This window comes from Nannobrachium achirus (genome assembly GCF_963921795.1).
Source record: "Nannobrachium achirus genome assembly, chromosome: 23".
Lineage (NCBI taxonomy): Eukaryota > Metazoa > Chordata > Actinopteri > Myctophiformes > Myctophidae > Nannobrachium > Nannobrachium achirus.
Genome location: NC_137830.1, coordinates 2,078,745 through 2,098,536, shown reverse-complemented (window position 1 = coordinate 2,098,536; position 19,792 = coordinate 2,078,745). Strand labels below are relative to the sequence as shown.

General features: G+C 43.2%; 1 protein-coding gene across 1 annotated transcript in view; it reads left to right on the top strand.

Annotated features, from left to right (window-relative positions):
- LOC308308488 (uncharacterized protein) overlaps nucleotides 1-19,792 on the top strand; it is a gene marked incomplete at both ends in the record, with an annotated part of 51,469 nt that overhangs the window by 10,155 nt on the left and 21,522 nt on the right. The window contains 4 exons of the mRNA XM_080753902.1: nucleotides 372-476; nucleotides 2,384-2,484; nucleotides 6,839-8,164; nucleotides 8,339-8,816. Coding sequence (XP_080610028.1) covers nucleotides 372-476; nucleotides 2,384-2,484; nucleotides 6,839-8,164; nucleotides 8,339-8,816 — 2,010 coding nt within the window. The remainder of the gene's footprint in view (nucleotides 1-371; nucleotides 477-2,383; nucleotides 2,485-6,838; nucleotides 8,165-8,338; nucleotides 8,817-19,792) is intronic.

The window sequence follows — 19,792 nt, the reverse complement described above, 5'->3', positions numbered from 1 at the left end:
CATGACAAAGTTACATGTGCAAATTACTATAACAAATACATGTTCGTATTCAATCGTTAGCTATTAAGTTAGTGTTCAGTTTGTGAATGAAGCAGTGCAACTCACAACAATATGACACCAAAACAATGTCACCACATGGCACATGCATGCACGCACACAGCAAAAACATAGACAGGGAAATAGATATGAATATCTATCTCTCTGTCTATACATCAAACTACTTTTTATTACTGTTTCTATTGTATTTTTTGTAGTTTTTCCTGTTGTTTCAACATTGAAGCGACCAGAATAGTTCTACTCTCTCATACTGTATACAAATAAAATGACTTTTTCATTGACATGATAAATGTATAAACATTGTCTGATTCCAGAAGTCACAGAGCAGAGTCTCCAACACCCAGCTATGTGTCTATGAAGAGTGACTGGTCAATGGGAATACGTCCTGTCTTCAGTGAACCTGGACCTCCACACACACAGTATGTCAATCCTCCTGTACAATATATAACACTATAACATGACAAAGAGATCTCATACCAAGTTACATGTACAATGATTTTATTAAAACATTTTCATTTTCAATCGTTAGTGTTCAGTTTGTGATTGAAGTGGTGCAAATAAAACAATGTGTTCAGTGGTGAAATGATTGATCTCTGCCAGGTTGAAGGCCATGCCACTGTCTGTCTGTCTGTCTGTCTGTCTGTCTGTCTGTCTGTCTGTCTGTCTGTCTGTCTGTCTGTCTGCCTGCCTGCCTGCCTGCCTGCCTGTCTGTCTGCCTGTCTGTGGCTAATCTAGCAAACTGCATTATGTTTATATTTTCATGGTGGCGCTATACCAGCCCACTTTACATTTCTGCCTATAAGTCTAGAACTATTGGTCAAAGACTGAAACTGTAGCCAAACCCGGCCTGGTGGAGATATGCTCTCTGGTCTACTTATTCTCATGTCATGTTGGACAGTCATGGTGTCACATGTCATTTACATGTTCTGTTCCCAGTCTGGTTCTGTACAAACATTATGGACACAAGACATGAACTATCAGCATCCTTTATTGGAAACATTTCATCACATCTGCACTGAGCCTTTTCTCACACACACGCACGCACGCACGCACGCACGCACGCACGCACGCACGCACACACACACACACACACACACACACACACACACACACACACACACACACACAATGTCACCACATGATATACGCAAGCACACACAGCAAATATAGACGAGGAAATAGCCTACCTCCAAGCTCACAACACATTGCAGTGTGATATTGTAGATTGGCTTTTATTTTCCTGCACTGTGCTTGTTGGTGAATAATGGAATTATAGTTTCATGTTCACTATTTTACTGAATAATGTGATTAATGTATGTTTGTTGTATACAGATCGGGTGCTGTCATTTGTGTTTGCATACTTCTATTTATTATATTTCAGGCCTTGGTGTGATATTTGATTGCGACCGTAGGTCGCATTTACTACCAAAACCTCCACAGGCTGTCTGTCCGTCAGTCAGTCAGTCCGTCACACTTTTGCCCTGCTCATATCTCCACAACCGTTGCCCCCATCCATGCCAAATTTTGCACACACACTCCTTGACTGCCAAACTACAACCTCCAAGGACCCCCGGAGCCCCAGGGACCCCCAGGTCCCTGGGGGACCCCCAGATGTAAAAAATGACCAAATGTGCTCACACGTCACACTTTTTCCCTGCTTATATCTCCGCACCCGTTGACCCGATCCATGCCAGATTTTACACACACACACTCCTTGCCTGCCAAACTACAACCTCCAAGGACCCCCGGAGTCCCAGGGACCCCCTGGGGGACCCCCAGATGTAAAAAATGACCAAATGTGCAAAAATGACCAAATGACCACCCCAACGGGGCTGCTCGCGAGGAATTCCCGGGGACCACCGACTCCTGGTGCTCCAGAACGGATGCAAAAGTGGTGGCGCCCCCAGTGGAGGACCCCCTGCCACTGCAGCGCACATAAAATGCCGTAACTCGGGCTAGGAGCGTCCGGGAGAGCCGGGGCCGGTACCTATTCGTCCGCCAAGGCAACGCGGTGACCCCACCCCTCATTTCTCACATGGCCCTATTCTAGCGCCACCTTCAGGCAGATTTTTAAAACACATTTTTGGACACTGCTCCTACAGTTTTTGCCATAAAATCACGAATATCACTACACAGCATGTCTACACTCATGTCATCAGCATGGATCAGGAAGATTTTGGAAAAACAAATTTTTGCCCTATTTGTGGAGATAAGCCACCTACGGTCGCTTATCTCCCGATTAGGGAGTCTTACTGGTACGTATTGATATTATATATTAAGTAGCCTAATTGTCTATATATTAATATAGTTGTCTTCTCCTCCACAGAGAGAGGAAGAGGAGTGGTCGTGTTGTGACAGAGCAGGCGTCCAAGAGATCCAGAACCACACCTGGACTGAAGACACCCAGTCACACCAACAGTGGACACAGTAAGACTGGACACAATGAACATTAATTAACACAGTTAATAACTGACATGTTTGAAATGACAGAAGAGAGAAGACATTGTCAGACTTAATGTCCACAATGTGTCATCAGTATCCATGTTTAAATAATGATGCTAAACATGTATCAACTCTGTATGAAAACCAGTGATCCAACGTTGTTTCTTTGGCCTGTTTTTTATTTGTACAATTTGTAGATTTTGTGGAGGCTTTAAAGGGATATTCCACTTTCAACAGGGAGCAGTGGTAGGGCTTCACTCCACATACACACCCATTGTAACTTCAAACTCCGATAGATTCATTAAAAACACACATTATTTTTTCTGGAGACTCATTTTACCTTCCTAATATGTGAGCAGGCCGTGTTTTTTCGATAACTTTTTTCATTTATTTTTCATAATTATTTGGAAAAATGGAAAAAATGAAATACAAAAAAAGAATTATTAAAAATAAATGAAAAATGTTATCGAAAAAACACGGCCTGCTCACATATTAGGAGGGTAGTATGAGTCACCAAAAATAATGTGTGTTTTTAATGAATCTATCATGGTTAAAATGAAGTTTGAAGTTACAATGGGTGTGTGTGGGGAGAGGCCCTGGGCCTGGAGGGCCTGGTAACATTTACATCAAATATCTAAATATTCAGTCAAGCTAATTAACTCTTATACTGCTTTGGACGTTCCTGTTCGCCCCAATTCTAGAGAGTGAGGCGCGCCAATACGGCCGTTCGTTCGTTTACCTTGTTGATGTCCTTAAGCTGATTGATCCTAAAAAATCAACAGGGGAGGATTGCTTGGACCCATTTTTTCTTAGACTAGCAGCTCCTTTAATCTGTGAGCACATAACACATATGTTTAATCTCTCCGTGTCACAATGCTTAGTTCCAGATGTATGGAAAATGGCACATATTGCACCTCTACATAAAGGAGGAGATGCAAATGATTTAAATAACTATCGACCAATCTCCAAGCTGTCCTGCCTAGGGAAAACTCTGGAGTCCTTGGTGAATAATCAGCTAAAAATATTTTTATCTACTTATTCTATTTTAACCCCACTTCAGTCTGGCTTCAGAGCCAAGCATAGTACAGTCACAGCCACTACCTTAATTGTTAATGACATTGTATCTGCTGTAGGTGATGGAAAACACTGTGCTGCATTATTTATAGATTTATCAAAGGCTTTTGATACAGTTGATTATACATTGCTCTTAAATATTTTGCACAGAACTGGGTTTGATGATGATACCTGCAGTTGGTTCCAGAGCTACCTTACTGGGAGATCTCAGTGTGTGAAGGCTGGGAGAGCCCAGTCAGGGTTTTTACCCATTTCCAAAGGTGTCCCGCAAGGATCGATCCTGGGCCCTGTTTTATTTACTTTATATATTAATAATATTGCTCTGTCTCTTAATAGATGCCAAGCTCATTTCTATGCTGATGACACCATCATTTATTGTATTGCTGACTCGGCTCAGCTCGCAAATGAGAACCTGCAGCTTTCATTTAATACACTTCAGGATTCACTTAGAAAGCTGAAGCTTGTCCTAAATGCAGGTAAAACAAAATGCATGATATTTTCTAGAGCCAAGGAGACTGATTTAAATAGTTTACGTATTACCACCTCAAATGGTTGCATTATAGACAGGGTTGCTGAATACAAGTACCTTGGAATATGGCTTGATGACAAATTTACTTTTAAATACCACATAGACAATCTTGCCTGTAAACTTAGACAAAAGATAGGATTCTTCTATAGGAATAGAGCCAGTTTTCCAATGGCATGTAGGAAAAGGGTTATTGAAGCAGTATTTCTCTCTGTGTTGGACTATGGAGATGTCATCTATGGAAAGGCTTCTCCTTCTGTCCTCAAGCCCCTTGACACAGTCTATCATTCTGCTTTGCGTTTTGTATCTGGTGAACATTACAGGACTCATCATTGCACCCTGTACGATAGAGTAGGTTGGCCTTCTTTGGTCGACAGGCGAAATAAACATTGGTATCTGTTTATTTTCAAGGCAATTGATGGTACCTTACCATTGTATCTTAAGTCGATGCTGGACTGGAATCCTGTGACGTATAGGACACGCTCCAGTGACTGGCTCACACTAAAGGTCCCCAAAGTAAAAACTGAACTAGGGAAGATAGCCTTTTGCTTTAATGCCCCAACCACCTGGAATGAACTACAGCTTACATTCAAGATAGGTTCTCCTATAACATATGGTCATTTTAAATCCTTGATTGCAGATCTTCCTGCAAATGTCTGCAATTGTTTTTAAACTTGTTTTGTAAATGTTCTGTAAATGTTTTGTGAATATTGATTGTACTTTGATGTATCTCGATGACACTGCAAATGAGGGCAACCTCAATGTTTCTCGAGTATAAATAAAGGTTTGAATGAATGAATGAATGAAATGATGAGGGGTTGCGCCACCGTGTACTGTAATCACATGGCGAGCAGTGATGGTCTTAAAAATCCATTATGCGTTAACATCAACGGAGACCAATTCTCTTCCGTGTTGATTTTCTCTGGCCCTGGGGCTTTGTGTACAATGTCTGTTCCCAATCTATGGCAAGACGGAACGGCCAAATTCACATTAATGGCATTACGCCGCCCTCTGCTGCCTGGTCTGTGAAAGTGCAGACCAGGCAGGCATGAAAGGCAAAAAAAAAAAAAAAGTCTATCAATCTACTATAACATTGCAAAGGTAAGCCGCTTTTTGATAAATAATCTGGCAGGATAAGAGTTAAAAACTGTGTGTTCATAAAAGCCTGATTAGATGATAGAATTACCAAAAGTTTTTTTGAAAGTGAAATACCCCTTTAACCTCTTAAACCCATATGTTGTTTAGTGGAAACCCTCAGGGCTCTATACTAGGGTTGTACGGTTTCCATTTTTTTCTAACCACGGTTTATGCCCCCCCAAAAACCCCGGTACACGGTTTTATACGGTTTTACAATCTTATAGATTTTAACGTGATTAAAAAAAAAGGTTTATTTATAAAGCAGATACAAAAGTGTTTTACCCACAAAAATGCAGTAAATACTATTGGGCTATACTAAAATAAATTGTAAATAGCCTAAGTCAATTTAATTTGTCATTTCAGAGGTTAAAAAAAGTCCTTACGTTGTCACTTTAGACATGTACAATATAAACCCTCAATACACTGTATGTTTTTTTGTTTACAGTTGAGTGAGAAAACAATGTTGCACATTAAGTTAATCATTTAGGGACCACCCAAAATCATTTTGGGACCTCTCTGGGGTCTCGACCCACAGATTGACAAACGACGCTGAGGCATTTGCCTGGCTGCAGTGTGTACTGGGTCAGAGGCGTCAATTGGGTATGGCAAGCTATGGCAGCTGCCATACCCTTGGCTACAGGGGGAAATAATAAAATGTACTGTAATCGTGCCCGTTGCTAAGGTATGGCAACCTGACTGGTGTCTTGCACACGCGCGAGGGCGCGCATGCAAGACACCAGTCATGTTGCCATACCTTAGCTTTTTCTGAAGTGACGCCGCTGTACTGGGTGCTGACTGTCAAGCGCACACACTGCATAGTAAACACTGATGGAGTAGAGGACTTCTTAAAAAGTTTTAGATTAAGACAATTTGCTTGCATTGCGATGAATGCAGCCGCGTGCCGTTCTGCATCGACGCAGTGACGTTACATAATTGCTACTTTTAGCCTACGGGTTTGTTGTTGTTTTTCCTCCTGAAGGAACGTGGCTAAATCGTTAGCATGCTAGCTCTTTAGCCCCGTTCCTTTAGCCTTGGAGGAGACGAGAGGCATAAAAAAAATAGCTGATCTACAAGCTTGTGGCTCGTCGACCGTGCAACGTGTTGTGAGCTTGTAGATCCACCGTGTTTAGCTTCAAGCTAAACTTTGTGCATTTCTTTAGAGACCAGGTCTCCCTCCAACTGCTAATATTATCTCTGTGTCTCCTTCTTCAGGAGTGATTTCTGCTGCTTCCGTAAACACGGCAGATGCGGCGGCGGCGCACATGTCACGTGATGGTTTTCGGTTTTGGCTTACGAGACCGTCAACATTTTATAACACCGTATTAAACCGAAAAACCGAAAAACCGTACAATCCTACTCTATAGGCTACTAGTCTCTTTTATGTTTGCATATCTTGATTCTTTACTGAAAATAGATCTACAAGCTTACAGATCAGATCAGAGCTCGTAAGCTTGTAGATCTGCTATTTTCTGTAAAAGTTTCCCACAGAATACAGAAGCTGGGGTTTAAGTGGTTAAATTAATAATGTGCATACACAGCTGTGAGGATGTAAAGTTATAAATTCAACTGAATGTTTAAAATGTCTTCATTGTCTTCTCATAGCAGGTGTCAGTCCACAGGAGGTTCTAAAGGTTTATAAGGTTGGTTTGAACCGTCTTGATCGTGTGACATACGTCACTGAAGTGCCCTCCCTCAGCAGCATCTACACAGAGCTCTACCTCTCAGCGGGAGAGAGTGAAGGGGTTAATACCCAACATGAGGTCTGGCAGCTTGAGACAGCTTCCAAGAAGAAGACCCTCCATGACCAACCAATCAAATGCTGTGACATCTTTAAGCCCCTCCTCCTTGGCAGAGATAAACCAAACAGAAGAGTTCTGACCAAGGGCATCGCTGGCATTGGAAAAACCTTCTCTGTGCGTAAGTTCACTCTGGACTGGGCAAGGGGTTTGGAAAATCAAGATGTCATTCTCCTGGTTCCCTTCTCATTCCGGGAGCTGAACCTGGTCAGAGATGAGCAGCACAGTCTTCTCTCACTGATCCATCGTTTCCACCCAGAATTAAAGAAGGTCACAGCAGAGCAGCTTGCTGTCTGGAAGGTTGGCCTCATCTTTGATGGTCTGGATGAAAGCAGGTTTCCGATGAAATTCGAGAACATTGACATTGATTCTGATGCCTTCCAGAACAATGACGTTGTTTCTGATGTCACAGTGACATCATCAGTGGGCTTGCTGTTGACAAACCTCATTGAGGGAAATCTGCTCCCCTCAGCCCTCCTCTGGATAACTACCAGACCTGCAGCAGCCAATCAGATCCCTCCTGCACATGTTGACCTGGTGACAGAAGTACGAGGGTTCACAGATCCCCAGAAGGAAGAGTTCTTCAGGAAGAGATTCAGTGATGATGAGAAGACGGCCAACAAAATCATCTCACACATGAAGACATCAAAGAGCCTCCACATCATGTGTCACATCCCAGTCTTCTGTTCCATCACCGCTACCGTTCTGGAGGACATGTTGAAGACAGACGAGACAGAAAAGCTGCCCAAGACCCAGACTGCGATGTACAGCCACTTCCTGTGGGTTCAGACCAAGAGGAAGTGGAAGAAGTATCATGATGTGAATCAACAGCAGCTCATGGAGAAGGACAGGGAGGTTCTTCTGAAGCTGGGCAGGCTGGCGTTTGAACATCTGGAGAAAGGTAGCATGATGTTCTACCAAGAAGACCTGGAAGAGTGTGGTCTTGATGTGAAAGACGCCTCGCTGTACTCAGGAGTGTGCACAGAGATCTTCAAAGAAGAGACTGTTCAATCTGAGGGAAAGGTCTACAGCTTTGTTCATCTGAGCATCCAGGAGTTTCTGGCTGCAGTTTACCTGTTCCATTGTTTCACACAGAGGAACATGAAGGTACTGAAGACATTCCTGGGAGAAGAAGAGGAGGAGGAGGAGGAGGAGGAAGAGGAGGAGGAAGAGGAGGAGGAAGAGGAAGAGGAGGAGGAAGAGGAGGAGGAAGGAGGAGAAGGAGGAGAAGAAGAAGAAGAAGAAGAAGAAGAAGAAGAAGAAGAAAAAGAAGAAGAAGAAGAAGAAAAAGAAGAAGAAGAAGAAGATGAAGAAGAAATGACCCTGGATGACTTCCTGAAGAAAGCCTTTGAAAAATCCTCAAAGAGTAAGAATGGTCACCTGGACCTCTTTGTCCGCTTCCTTCATGGCCTCTCACTGCAGTCCAACCAGAGTCTGTTAGGAGGTCTTTTGGGTCAGACAGTGGAAAGTCCAGAGAGCATCCAGAGAGTCATCGACAACCTGAAGAAGATGGATGATCAAAGGTTCTCTCCTGACAGATGTATCAACATCTTCCACTGTTTGATGGAGATGAACGACCACTCACTGCATCAAGAGATCCAACAGTACCTGGAGTCAGGGGACAGATCAAAGACAGCACTATCTGAGAGCCAGTGTTCAGCTCTGGCCCACATGTTGCTGACGTCAGAGGAGGTTCTGGATGAGTTGGACCTGGACAAATACAGAACAAACAACTGGGGGAAATCCAGACTGGTCCCAGCTGTGAGGAACACCAGAAAGGCTCGGTTAGTAGTCATGTGAAGAGAAAATGTATTAGAAGAGAATCAATCTTCCCTCACGTCTAACACTATAAGTAGAAATGATGATTATTTTAAAACTTCCAATAATAATCAGGTCTGGTGGTATTGTGTTCATGTGCAAATAAAGGACAGTCCTATTAAAAAGGATCAATGGCTAATAAGACATTAATACATTGACCTCTATAACTAAAATGAAAACAGCTTAAATATATAATAAAGTAATGTTATCAGTGTAGTTAAATGAAACAGACAGGAGTTATACTGTATAATATATTATTATGACATCACAACAGTGACATTATGTTCTTATGTCCACAGTCCAGTAGCTCACTGGTTCTCAACCTGTAGGACCCAGGGGGGGGGGGGGGTTCCAAATTCTCAAATATTAGAGGCAGACGTTGTGAGTTGCGAGGCGTTGTGAGCATGTAGATCGGCTATTTTCAACCGTGTTATACAAAATGTACTCAACTCTTAGTGCTCGTCGGGGGGGGTCCCAGTTAAAATATGATTATTTTGGGGGTCGCGGTCTGAAAAGGTTGAGAACCACTGCAGTAGCTCCTCTCACCAAACACACTCACAAACACACACGTGAGTGTGAGTGTGAGTGTGAGTGCGTGAGTGTGAGTGTGAGTGTGAGTGTGAGTGTGAGTATGAGTATGAGTATGAGTGTGAGTGCCAATTAACAAGTATAGTCGTTATTGGCAGTAAAAGAGTTAAATTAATTATTTCCATTGTTTTATTTGATGACCTTCCTGTCCTGACATTTGACCTTTGTGCCCTCAAAACATTGACAACACCAAAGGTCAAGTGGTCTTGACCCTAGAATGACTAAACTCCTATGAACATAAAATAACCATTAAAGACACACACATTAATAAACAGTTCAAATGTTCACATTAGTGGTCCTCCTGGTTTAAGTTTAAATGCTACTGGGGCTGCGTTGATACAACCCTCACCATGTGATTCATGTGATTCGTTGGCATTCATATTTGGGGTTGAATGACTTTTTCTTTTTCATGATGTTGGATTTTCTTTTTCCTTGAACATCTCTGTTTTTACATATTCTACATTTACAGACTTGTTGGCTGCAGTCTCGAAGCACCAGATTATGAGATTGTGTCTTCAGCTCTCAGCTCTAATCCTTCACATCTCAGAGAATTGGATATCAGTTATAACAACGTGGAGGATTCATTCATGGAACTCATCTCTGCTGGATTAAAGAGTCCACATTGTGAACTGGAGATACTGAGGTCAGATTAATTAACCAGCATTATTTAGATTAGTTCTGTTTTGTTGTTTGATTCTAATAAGAGGAGTGTGCATTACGTTGACATCATGGTAGAATCATGATACGGTCAGAGTTGGTGTTGGTTAGTCCTCACTCTGGCATCACATCACAATGATACGCTACAGTAAATACAATATGTGATCCATCATGCTAGGGAATTATCACGTCCACTTACACAATCATTGAGTGTCAAACTGGTGTAAACACAGACTGGAAGGTTTGCTGGTTCCCCAGCCCACCAGCACCAGCAGTCTGTTGTCTGTTTCATTTAGTCAATAAGGTTGATATCATGGTAACCCACACTGACTAGAAATAATAATAAAAATAAGAAGAAGCGATAAAATATTGATATATTATGTGTACTTTTTTTTTTACAACTATTACTATAAATACCAGGTCTGTCTGTCTGTCTGTCTGTCTGTCTGTCTGTCTGTCTGTCTGTCTGTCTGTCTGTCTGTCTGTCTGTCTGTCTGTCTGTCTGTCTGTCTGTCCTCTCAGTCAGTTTGCTGGATCATCTGTTGTTAACTTGCTGCTTCCTGTTTCCTGTCAGTTAGCTTCCTGTTGGAAGATGACCATGATTTACTTCACATTATTCCTGCCTGCCTGTTCTTTCCATCTCTTTGGTCCCTCCTCCAAAACTCTGATAATCAATCCAGATATGTAATCTTTAATTCCAGACTTGCTGGCTGTAACATCACACAGACAGGATTTGACATCCTGCTCTCAGCTCTCAGATCTAATCTTTCCCATTTGAGAGAATTGGACATCAGTTTCAACTGCCTGCAGGAATCACAAGTGGAGCAACTCTCTGCTCTACTGAAGAGTGCAGAGTGTAGACTGCAGATCCTGAGGTAAATAAATAGTGTGTTTTCTCTCTGTGTGGATCTCTACTTGAACATCAACAGCACTTTGTTAAATATGGATTTCTCTGCAGGTTGTCAGGCTGTGGGCTCACAGAGGAAGGCTGTTCTTCTCTGGCTACAGCTCTGACCTTCAACCCCTCCCATCTGAAACAGCTGGACTTGAACTTCAGCCACTTAGGAGGCTCTGGTCTGAAGAAGCTCTCTGCTGCACTGGAGACTCTGAAGTGAGTAGACTTGGACTGTGTCCATGTTGGTTAGTGCAGTGTTTCCTTACAATGTTGAACTGGAGACTCTGAAGTGAGTAGACTTGGACTGTGTCCATGTTGGTTAGTGCAGTGTTTCATTACAATGTTGAACTGGCTGGCCAGGTGGGAGGCCCCCTCACTTTTTATTTATTTATTTATTATAATTCAATTTTTAAAAAAAATGTGAGTTTCAAAGTTTCAGCCCTTGGCTCACTTTATCAAAGTCAGTTTAGAACTCTGTAAATAAATGATGCCCACCGTGTTCTAGGACAGTGGTTCTCAACCTTTTCAGGCTGCGACGCCCAAAATAATCATATTTTAACTGGGGACCCCAAAATAATCATATTTTAACTGGGGACCCCCAAAATAATCATACTTTAACTGGGGACCCCAAAATAATCATATTTTAAATGGGGACCCCCCAAATAATCATATTTTAACTGGGGACCCCCAAATAATCATATTTTAACTGGGGACCCCAAAATAATCATATTCCCCCACCCTGACGAGCACTAAGAGTTGAGGCATTACATTTTGTATAACACGGTTCTATTGTGAAAATAGCAGATCTGCATGCTTGTTGCGAGGCGTTGTGAGTATGTAGATCAGCTATTTTCACAATTTGGCCAATGTTTAATTTGTCATTTTAGAGCAGGGGTACCCAAAAGCTAAAGGGTGTGCAGGTAGACCACATGACATGCCTCTAAAAATATATATAATTAAAATATAAAAATAATATTTCAATATGACATCAAGAAGGGCCTGTCAGCTCCCTTCATGGCTTCTAAAGTAGGCAAACCTCCAATGCAATACTTTGTTCAAGAGTCACTAGCATTACAAAGAACCCCAAAACCTAGCACTTCCATACAGAATGGGATGAAGACATTTCCCCCAGTATTTCCCATTTATTTCCCCCTTACAGTAAGTGTGTTTGTCTAAAATGTAACGCCAGTGCTGCTATTCCAAAGCCTCCCTCAGGCCCTCAGCTAAAACATTTTGGATGGGTAGATCATGTTGAGCTAGTCATTTTAAAAGTAGATCTCATGTCAAAAAAGTTTGGGCACCCCTGTTTTAGAGGTATTAACTCATTCTGTGCCTATCCCGAACATGTTCGGGATATGTTCAATCCAAAACAATTTTTTTTTTATTAATTGACTTACCCTGAGCTGCTTGTAGAGCCGTGGGTGGTCCTGGCTCGTCCTACGCTAGCCAGCTAGCCATTTTACATGGTCCGACGATATATTCCATTAAAAATGGTTTAAAATACTTTTTTGAGACCCCCAATGTTCACCGAATGTTCAGCGCCGCTTCCTGAACGTAGTCCAGTGTGCCTATCCCGAACATGTTCGGGATATTTAATGAAATGAATAAAATGATCCGAGGCCTTCTGAAGCCTGGGCCTAAATGTAAAATCCAGTGGTCCAAATCCTGGGGAAGCCATGCCGGCCGTGAGCCGCGAACGAAGCCGCGAATCGCCGCCGAATCCAATGAAAAACCACATCTTTGGAGGCCCATATCTCTGGATTGTGTTTTTAGGGATGTGGCGCGAGGTTTATTTACGGCGAAATCGCCGAAAAATGATCTTTAAAATGACAAAATGGGAATAGCTATTCTGTTAGCATTATCATCCGGGACCTTTCCATGACGTGCACGAACGTGAGCATGCGCGTCACTGCAACGTGAGCCCTGGGATGCTAATGCAGTCCCCTATGGGAGAAAGTCTGGCATTCTTTGGTGCCCTCTAGGGGCTGGCACTGGAAGCGTTAAAAAGTCCTTAAATTGTCACTTTAGAAATGTGCAGATACCCTCTATACACTTAAACTTTATGTTGGTTTGTTTACTGTTGAGTGAGAAAACAATGTTGCACATTAAATTAATCATCAGGGGACCCCCAAAATAATTTGGGAGTCCCGACCCACAGGTTGAGAACCACTGTTCTAGGAGAACAGATCTTTAGTGTGAGCTGGAGGTCATTCCAAGAGGTTTGGACACTAAAACAAAACAGTGTTTTTACCAGTTCAGTGTCATAGCAAAAGGAACAGAACTATGTCTGTCTAACTATGTTATTGGAGACAGTGTGTTAGAGCAGGGTAGAACTATGTCAGCTAGTGGAGACAGTGTGTTAGAGCAGGGGTAGAACTATGTCAGCTAGTGGAGACAATGTGTTAGAGCAGGGGTAGAACTATGTCAGCTAGTGGAGACAGTGTGTTAGAGCAGGGGTAGAACTATGTCAGCTAGTGGAGACAGTGTGTTAGAGCAGGGTAGAACTATGTCAGCTAGTGGAGACAGTGTGTTAGAGCAGGGTAGAACTATGTCAGCTAGTGGAGACAGTTTGTTAGAGCAGGGTAGAACTATGTCAGCTAGTGGAGACAGTGTGTTAGAGCTGGGGTAGAACTATGTCAGCTAGTGGAGACAGTGTGTTAGTTAGAGCAGGGGTAGAACTATGTCAGCTAGTGGAGACAGTGTGTTAGAGCAGGGGTAGAACTATGTCAGCTAGTGGAGACAGTGTGTTAGAGCTGGGGTAGAACTATGTCAGCTAGTGGAGACAGTGTGTTAGAGCAGGGGTAGAACTATGTCAGCTAGTGGAGACAGTGTGTTAGAGCAGGGTAGAACTATGTCAGCTAGTGGAGACAGTGTGTTAGTTAGAGCAGGGGTAGAACTATGTCAGCTAGTGGAGACAGTGTGTTAGAGCTGGGGTAGAACTATGTCAGCTAGTGGAGACAGTGTGTTAGAGCAGGGGTAGAACTATGTCAGCTAGTGGAGACAGTGTGTTAGAGCAGGGGTAGAACTATGTCAGCTAGTGGAGACAGTGTGTTAGAGCAGGGGTAGAACTATGTCAGCTAGTGGAGACAGTGTGTTAGAGCAGGGGTAGAACTATGTCAGCTAGTGGAGACAGTGTGTTAGAGCAGGGGTAGAACTATGTCAGCTAGTGGAGACAGTGTGTTAGAGCAGGGGTAGAACTATGTCAGCTAGTGGAGACAGTGTGTTAGAGCAGGGGTAGAACTATGTCAGCTAGTGGAGACAGTGTGTTAGAGCAGGGTAGAACTATGTCAGCTAGTGGAGACAGTGTGTTAGAGCAGGGGTAGAACTATGTCAGCTAGTGGAGACAGTGTGTTAGAGCAGGGGTAGAACTATGTCAGCTAGTGGAGACAGTGTGTTAGAGCAGGGGTAGAACTATGTCAGCTAGTGGAGACAGTGTGTTAGAGCAGGGGTAGAACTATGTCAGCTAGTGGAGACAGTGTGTTAGAGGAGGGTAGAACTATGTCAGCTAGTGGAGACAGTGTGTTAGAGCAGGGTAGAACTATGTCAGCTAGTGGAGACAGTTTGTTAGAGCAGGGTAGAACTATGTCAGCTAGTGGAGACAGTGTGTTAGAGCAGGGTAGAACTATGTCAGCTAGTGGAGACAGTGTGTTAGTTAGAGCAGGGGTAGAACTATGTCAGCTAGTGGAGACAGTGTGTTAGAGCTGGGGTAGAACTATGTCAGCTAGTGGAGACAGTGTGTTAGAGCAGGGGTAGAACTATGTCAGCTAGTGGAGACAGTGTGTTAGAGCAGGGTAGAACTATGTCAGCTAGTGGAGACAGTGTGTTAGAGCAGGGGTAGAACTATGTCAGCTAGTGGAGACAGTGTGTTAGAGCAGGGGTAGAACTATGTCAGCTAGTGGAGACAGTGTGTTAGAGCAGGGGTAGAACTATGTCAGCTAGTGGAGACAGTGTGTTAGAGGAGGGTAGAACTATGTCAGCTAGTGGAGACAGTGTGTTAGAGCAGGGTAGAACTATGTCAGCTAGTGGAGACAGTGTGTTAGAGCAGGGTAGAACTATGTCAGCTAGTGGAGACAGTGTGTTAGAGCAGGGGTAGAACTATGTCAGCTAGTGGAGACAGTTTGTTAGAGCAGGGTAGAACTATGTCAGCTAGTGGAGACAGTGTGTTAGAGCTGGGGTAGAACTATGTCAGCTAGTGGAGACAGTGTGTTAGTTAGAGCAGGGGTAGAACTATGTCAGCTAGTGGAGACAGTGTGTTAGAGCTGGGTAGAACTATGTCAGCTAGTGGAGACAGTGTGTTAGAGCAGGGTAGAACTATGTCAGCTAGTGGAGACAGTGTGTTAGAGCAGGGGTAGAACTATGTCAGCTAGTGGAGACAGTGTGTTAGAGCAGGGGTAGAACTATGTCAGCTAGTGGAGACAGTGTGTTAGAGCAGGGGTAGAACTATGTCAGCTAGTGGAGACAGTGTGTTAGAGCAGGGGTAGAACTATGTCAGCTAGTGGAGACAGTGTGTTAGAGCAGGGTAGAACTATGTCAGCTAGTGGAGACAGTGTGTTAGAGCAGGGGTAGAACTATGTCAGCTAGTGGAGACAGTGTGTTAGAGCAGGGGTAGAACTATGTCAGCTAGTGGAGACAGTGTGTTAGAGCAGGGGTAGAACTATGTCAGCTAGTGGAGACAGTGTGTTAGAGCAGGGGTAGAACTATGTCAGCTAGTGGAGACAGTGTGTTAGAGCAGGGTAGAACTATGTCAGCTAGTGGAGACAGTGTGTTAGAGCAGGGGTAGAACTATGTCAGCTAGTGGAGACAGTGTGTTAGAGCAGGGTAGAACTATGTCAGCTAGTGGAGACAGTGTGTTAGAGCAGGGGTAGAACTATGTCAGCTAGTGGAGACAGTGTGTTAGAGCAGGGTAGAACTATGTCAGCTAGTGGAGACAGTGTGTTAGAGCAGGGTAGAACTATGTCAGCTAGTGGAGACAGTGTGTTAGAGCAGGGGTAGAACTATGTCAGCTAGTGGAGACAGTGTGTTAGAGCAGGGTAGAACTATGTCAGCTAGTGGAGACAGTGTGTTAGAGCAGGGGTAGAACTATGTCAGCTAGTGGAGACAGTGTGTTAGAGCAGGGGTAGAACTATGTCAGCTAGTGGAGACAGTGTGTTAGAGCAGGGTAGAACTATGTCAGCTAGTGGAGACAGTGTGTTAGAGCTGGGGTAGAACTATGTCAGCTAGTGGAGACAGTGTGTTAGAGCAGGGGTAGAACTATGTCAGCTAGTGGAGATAGTGTGTTAGAGCAGGGTAGAACTATGTCAGCTAGTGGAGACAGTGTGTTAGAGCAGGGGTAGAACTATGTCAGCTAGTGGAGACAGTGTGTTAGAGCAGGGTAGAACTATGTCAGCTAGTGGAGACAGTGTGTTAGAGCAGGGTAGAACTATGTCAGCTAGTGGAGACAGTGTGTTAGAGCAGGGGTAGAACTATGTCAGCTAGTGGAGACAGTGTGTTAGAGCAGGGGTAGAACTATGTCAGCTAGTGGAGACAGTGTGTTAGAGCAGGGGTAGAACTATGTCAGCTAGTGGAGACAGTGTGTTAGAGCAGGGGTAGAACTATGTCAGCTAGTGGAGACAGTGTGTTAGAGCAGGGGTAGAACTATGTCAGCTAGTGGAGACAGTGTGTTAGAGCAGGGGTAGAACTATGTCAGCTAGTGGAGACAGTGTGTTAGAGCAGGGGTAGAACTATGTCAGCTAGTGGAGACAGTGTGTTAGAGCAGGGGTAGAACTATGTCAGCTAGTGGAGACAGTTTGTTAGAGCAGGGGTAGAACTATGTCAGCTAGTGGAGACAGTGTGTTAGAGCAGGGGTAGAACTATGTCAGCTAGTGGAGACAGTGTGTTAGAGCAGGGGTAGAACTATGTCAGCTAGTGGAGACAGTGTGTTAGAGCAGGGTAGAACTATGTCAGCTAGTGGAGACAGTGTGTTAGAGCAGGGGTAGAACTATGTCAGCTAGTGGAGACAGTGTGTTAGAGCAGGGGTAGAACTATGTCAGCTAGTGGAGACAGTGTGTTAGAGCAGGGGTAGAACTATGTCAGCAAGTGGAGACAGTGTGTTAGAGCAGGGGTTCCCAAGCTTTTTTTGCTCAGGGCACCCCTATAAATATTGCAACCCTACAATATATTAATATTTTTCACTCCCAGCACCTTATATTTATAGCATATTTTAGCCATTATGTTGTGAGGCAAATGTTGAGATAATAGACATTTTGGTTAGAACTGACTGAAAATAACTTTCTACTTCAAGTTTAAATTGATAAGTCTCCAAATAAATTCCAAATATTATCAAATGATCTCGTGGCACCCATGGACTGCTGTGACGGCACCCCAGGGTGCCCCGTCACCCACTTTTAAAACCCCTGTGTTAGACAGTCAGACATTGATTCATTGTTGTTCTGTTTCCTACAGTGTGAATCATGGAGGAGAACACTGGATTAAACCTCAACTCCTTACAAGATGTGAGTGTCTGTCTGTCTGTCTGTCTGTCTGTCTGTCTGTCTGTCTGTCTGTCTGTCTGTCTGTCTGTCTGTCTGTCTCTCTGTCTGTCTGTCTTAGAGCCCTGCAGGCCCAACGGGACCCGACCACGGCCAGGCCTGGGCTCGTTTCGAAACTCACCAACGGGCCTAGGGCCGGGCCCGGGCTCAGAACCATGCTCGGAACATTTCGCACAGTGAATTTCACACATGACGTCTCTGTGTTTGCGCTTAACTAGAATGGAGTGTGGTGTGTGTGAGACTGCCTCCCAAAGCTATGGGTTCTATCCGTATCTATAGCAACACGGCTCTGATTGGTCGTGACATGAGTACATTAGCCAATGGAGAGCCCGCAACGAGCCGAGGGCTTGACGGCTTTTCTTTTATTACACACTCACACACACTGTGCGTCTACTCTGCGACTCTGCGTACACAGCGAGACTAGAACATTAGGAGCACTACTGTAGTTTCACCCATTTCACCGCCATTTCTTAATCGCCCTGTAATGATTCCCCGACCTCCCGTATCAGTTACGGGATAAGTGCGTGCGTCTTTACTCTTTAGTACTGGACGATACTCCGTATTTTACAAGATGGCTTGTAACCACGGGTGGCAAGCCGACAATAATATCAATATCTAATTGCTGTGAAGATATCAGGGTTGTTAGGGTTACTTTTAAAAAGGAATCCCCTACAGTTACAAGTTACTTTGCAAAAAAGTGTAGTCAGTAACGTAATCCGATTACCACAATTTAAAAAGTAACTACTGGTTACTTTCAGTTACTTTTGGATTACTTTTAAGCAAAACTCGATTTATTATGACTGATAACAGTATTATCATAAAATATCTAATTTTGAAGATTTGCATACTGGATAACACCACTTGTACACATACTGTAATTCACACAAAATACTGCATGTTCAGAAAATAGGTTAGATCAGGCTCTCAACCTTATTTTTTTACCAGTACCACTCAAGACAATATTTTTCTCTCCAAGTACCACCATATGATGTTAAAATACAGTAGTGTACACCTTCCCCATCCTATTCATAGGCATGCAGGCACAGTACACACAGAAGGCAAAAGTATACCTACAAACAAAATAAAGAAAAACGACTTAACCCTTAAGTTCTGTTCAGATTCACTACACCTTCGTTCTGTTCGGGTCATTTTGACCCGGTGGATATTTGGTTTTAAAAAAACAACACTAATATAAATTTTAACTTAACAAATCATCATGATACATTGACTTTGACTCAATACCAAACAATTCATATGATATATTTGGTAAATGTTTGCATTTCTGCTTTGCTATATCACATTAAACAATGAAAGAGCTAGGCGTTTTTACTGATTTAGCTGAAATCCATGTAAAAAAAACTACTTCATTTAATACTGGGCAATATTGCTCATGCTTATAGGAAGGGGGGGAGGGTTCGGAATGGGGCTTCGGAAGGGGGGTGTTAGAAGTGGGGGTGACTGTGTGTCTGTGTTTTGGCATAATACTGTGTATTTCTGTGCTTCCGGGTCAAAATGACCCGAACAGCACTTAAGGTTCAAAAAATATGAGGGGGGTGTAGCATGGGTGTAGTGCAAAAATATTTTTTTTACATGTTCATCTCAGAAGAATCTTTAAGGCCAGTGAGTTTCAGGTGGAAACATTTTTAACTTCTACCTTTTTTTTTCAAATGAAAATTTAAAACGGGTCAAAATGACCCGAACAGCACTTAAGGGTTAATAGCTTTATATGCAAATGACTGGTACTCTCTTTCTAAGCAATGGCCAAATGTTTAATGTCCATATATACTGTATACTGTACATAGAGTAGGCATATATAAGAAATATGTATATTAAGGTGCTGTACTGTTAATTTCCAATTCCAAGCATTCACTTGTGACGTCGGCCGCCTCTCAATGCAAACAACCAACCTCTGTCACTGACATACTCTTGCTGAGAACGACCAGCATCCGTTCTCCCATCAAAAAAAATAAAAAATAAAATCATGTTTTACTCATAACAATCCATAGCCAGCCTCGATACAAGACTGACCTATGACTGTCTTGATCCAAGGCTAAACAAGCGAAGCTTAAACCAGCGCCCACCAAGTTACACCACTTTTTCATGTCAAGGACCCCCAAATGGACACTTATTAGCCAATGGACCCCCATTTATTCTATCTCTGACCCCAATTTATATTGTAAAATCAATGTTAATTTTAACTCTCACTGTACACAGTGAGAGTTACAGACCCATGGTCCATTTGTTTCCAAACTAGCATTTAGCTGGGGGTGCATTT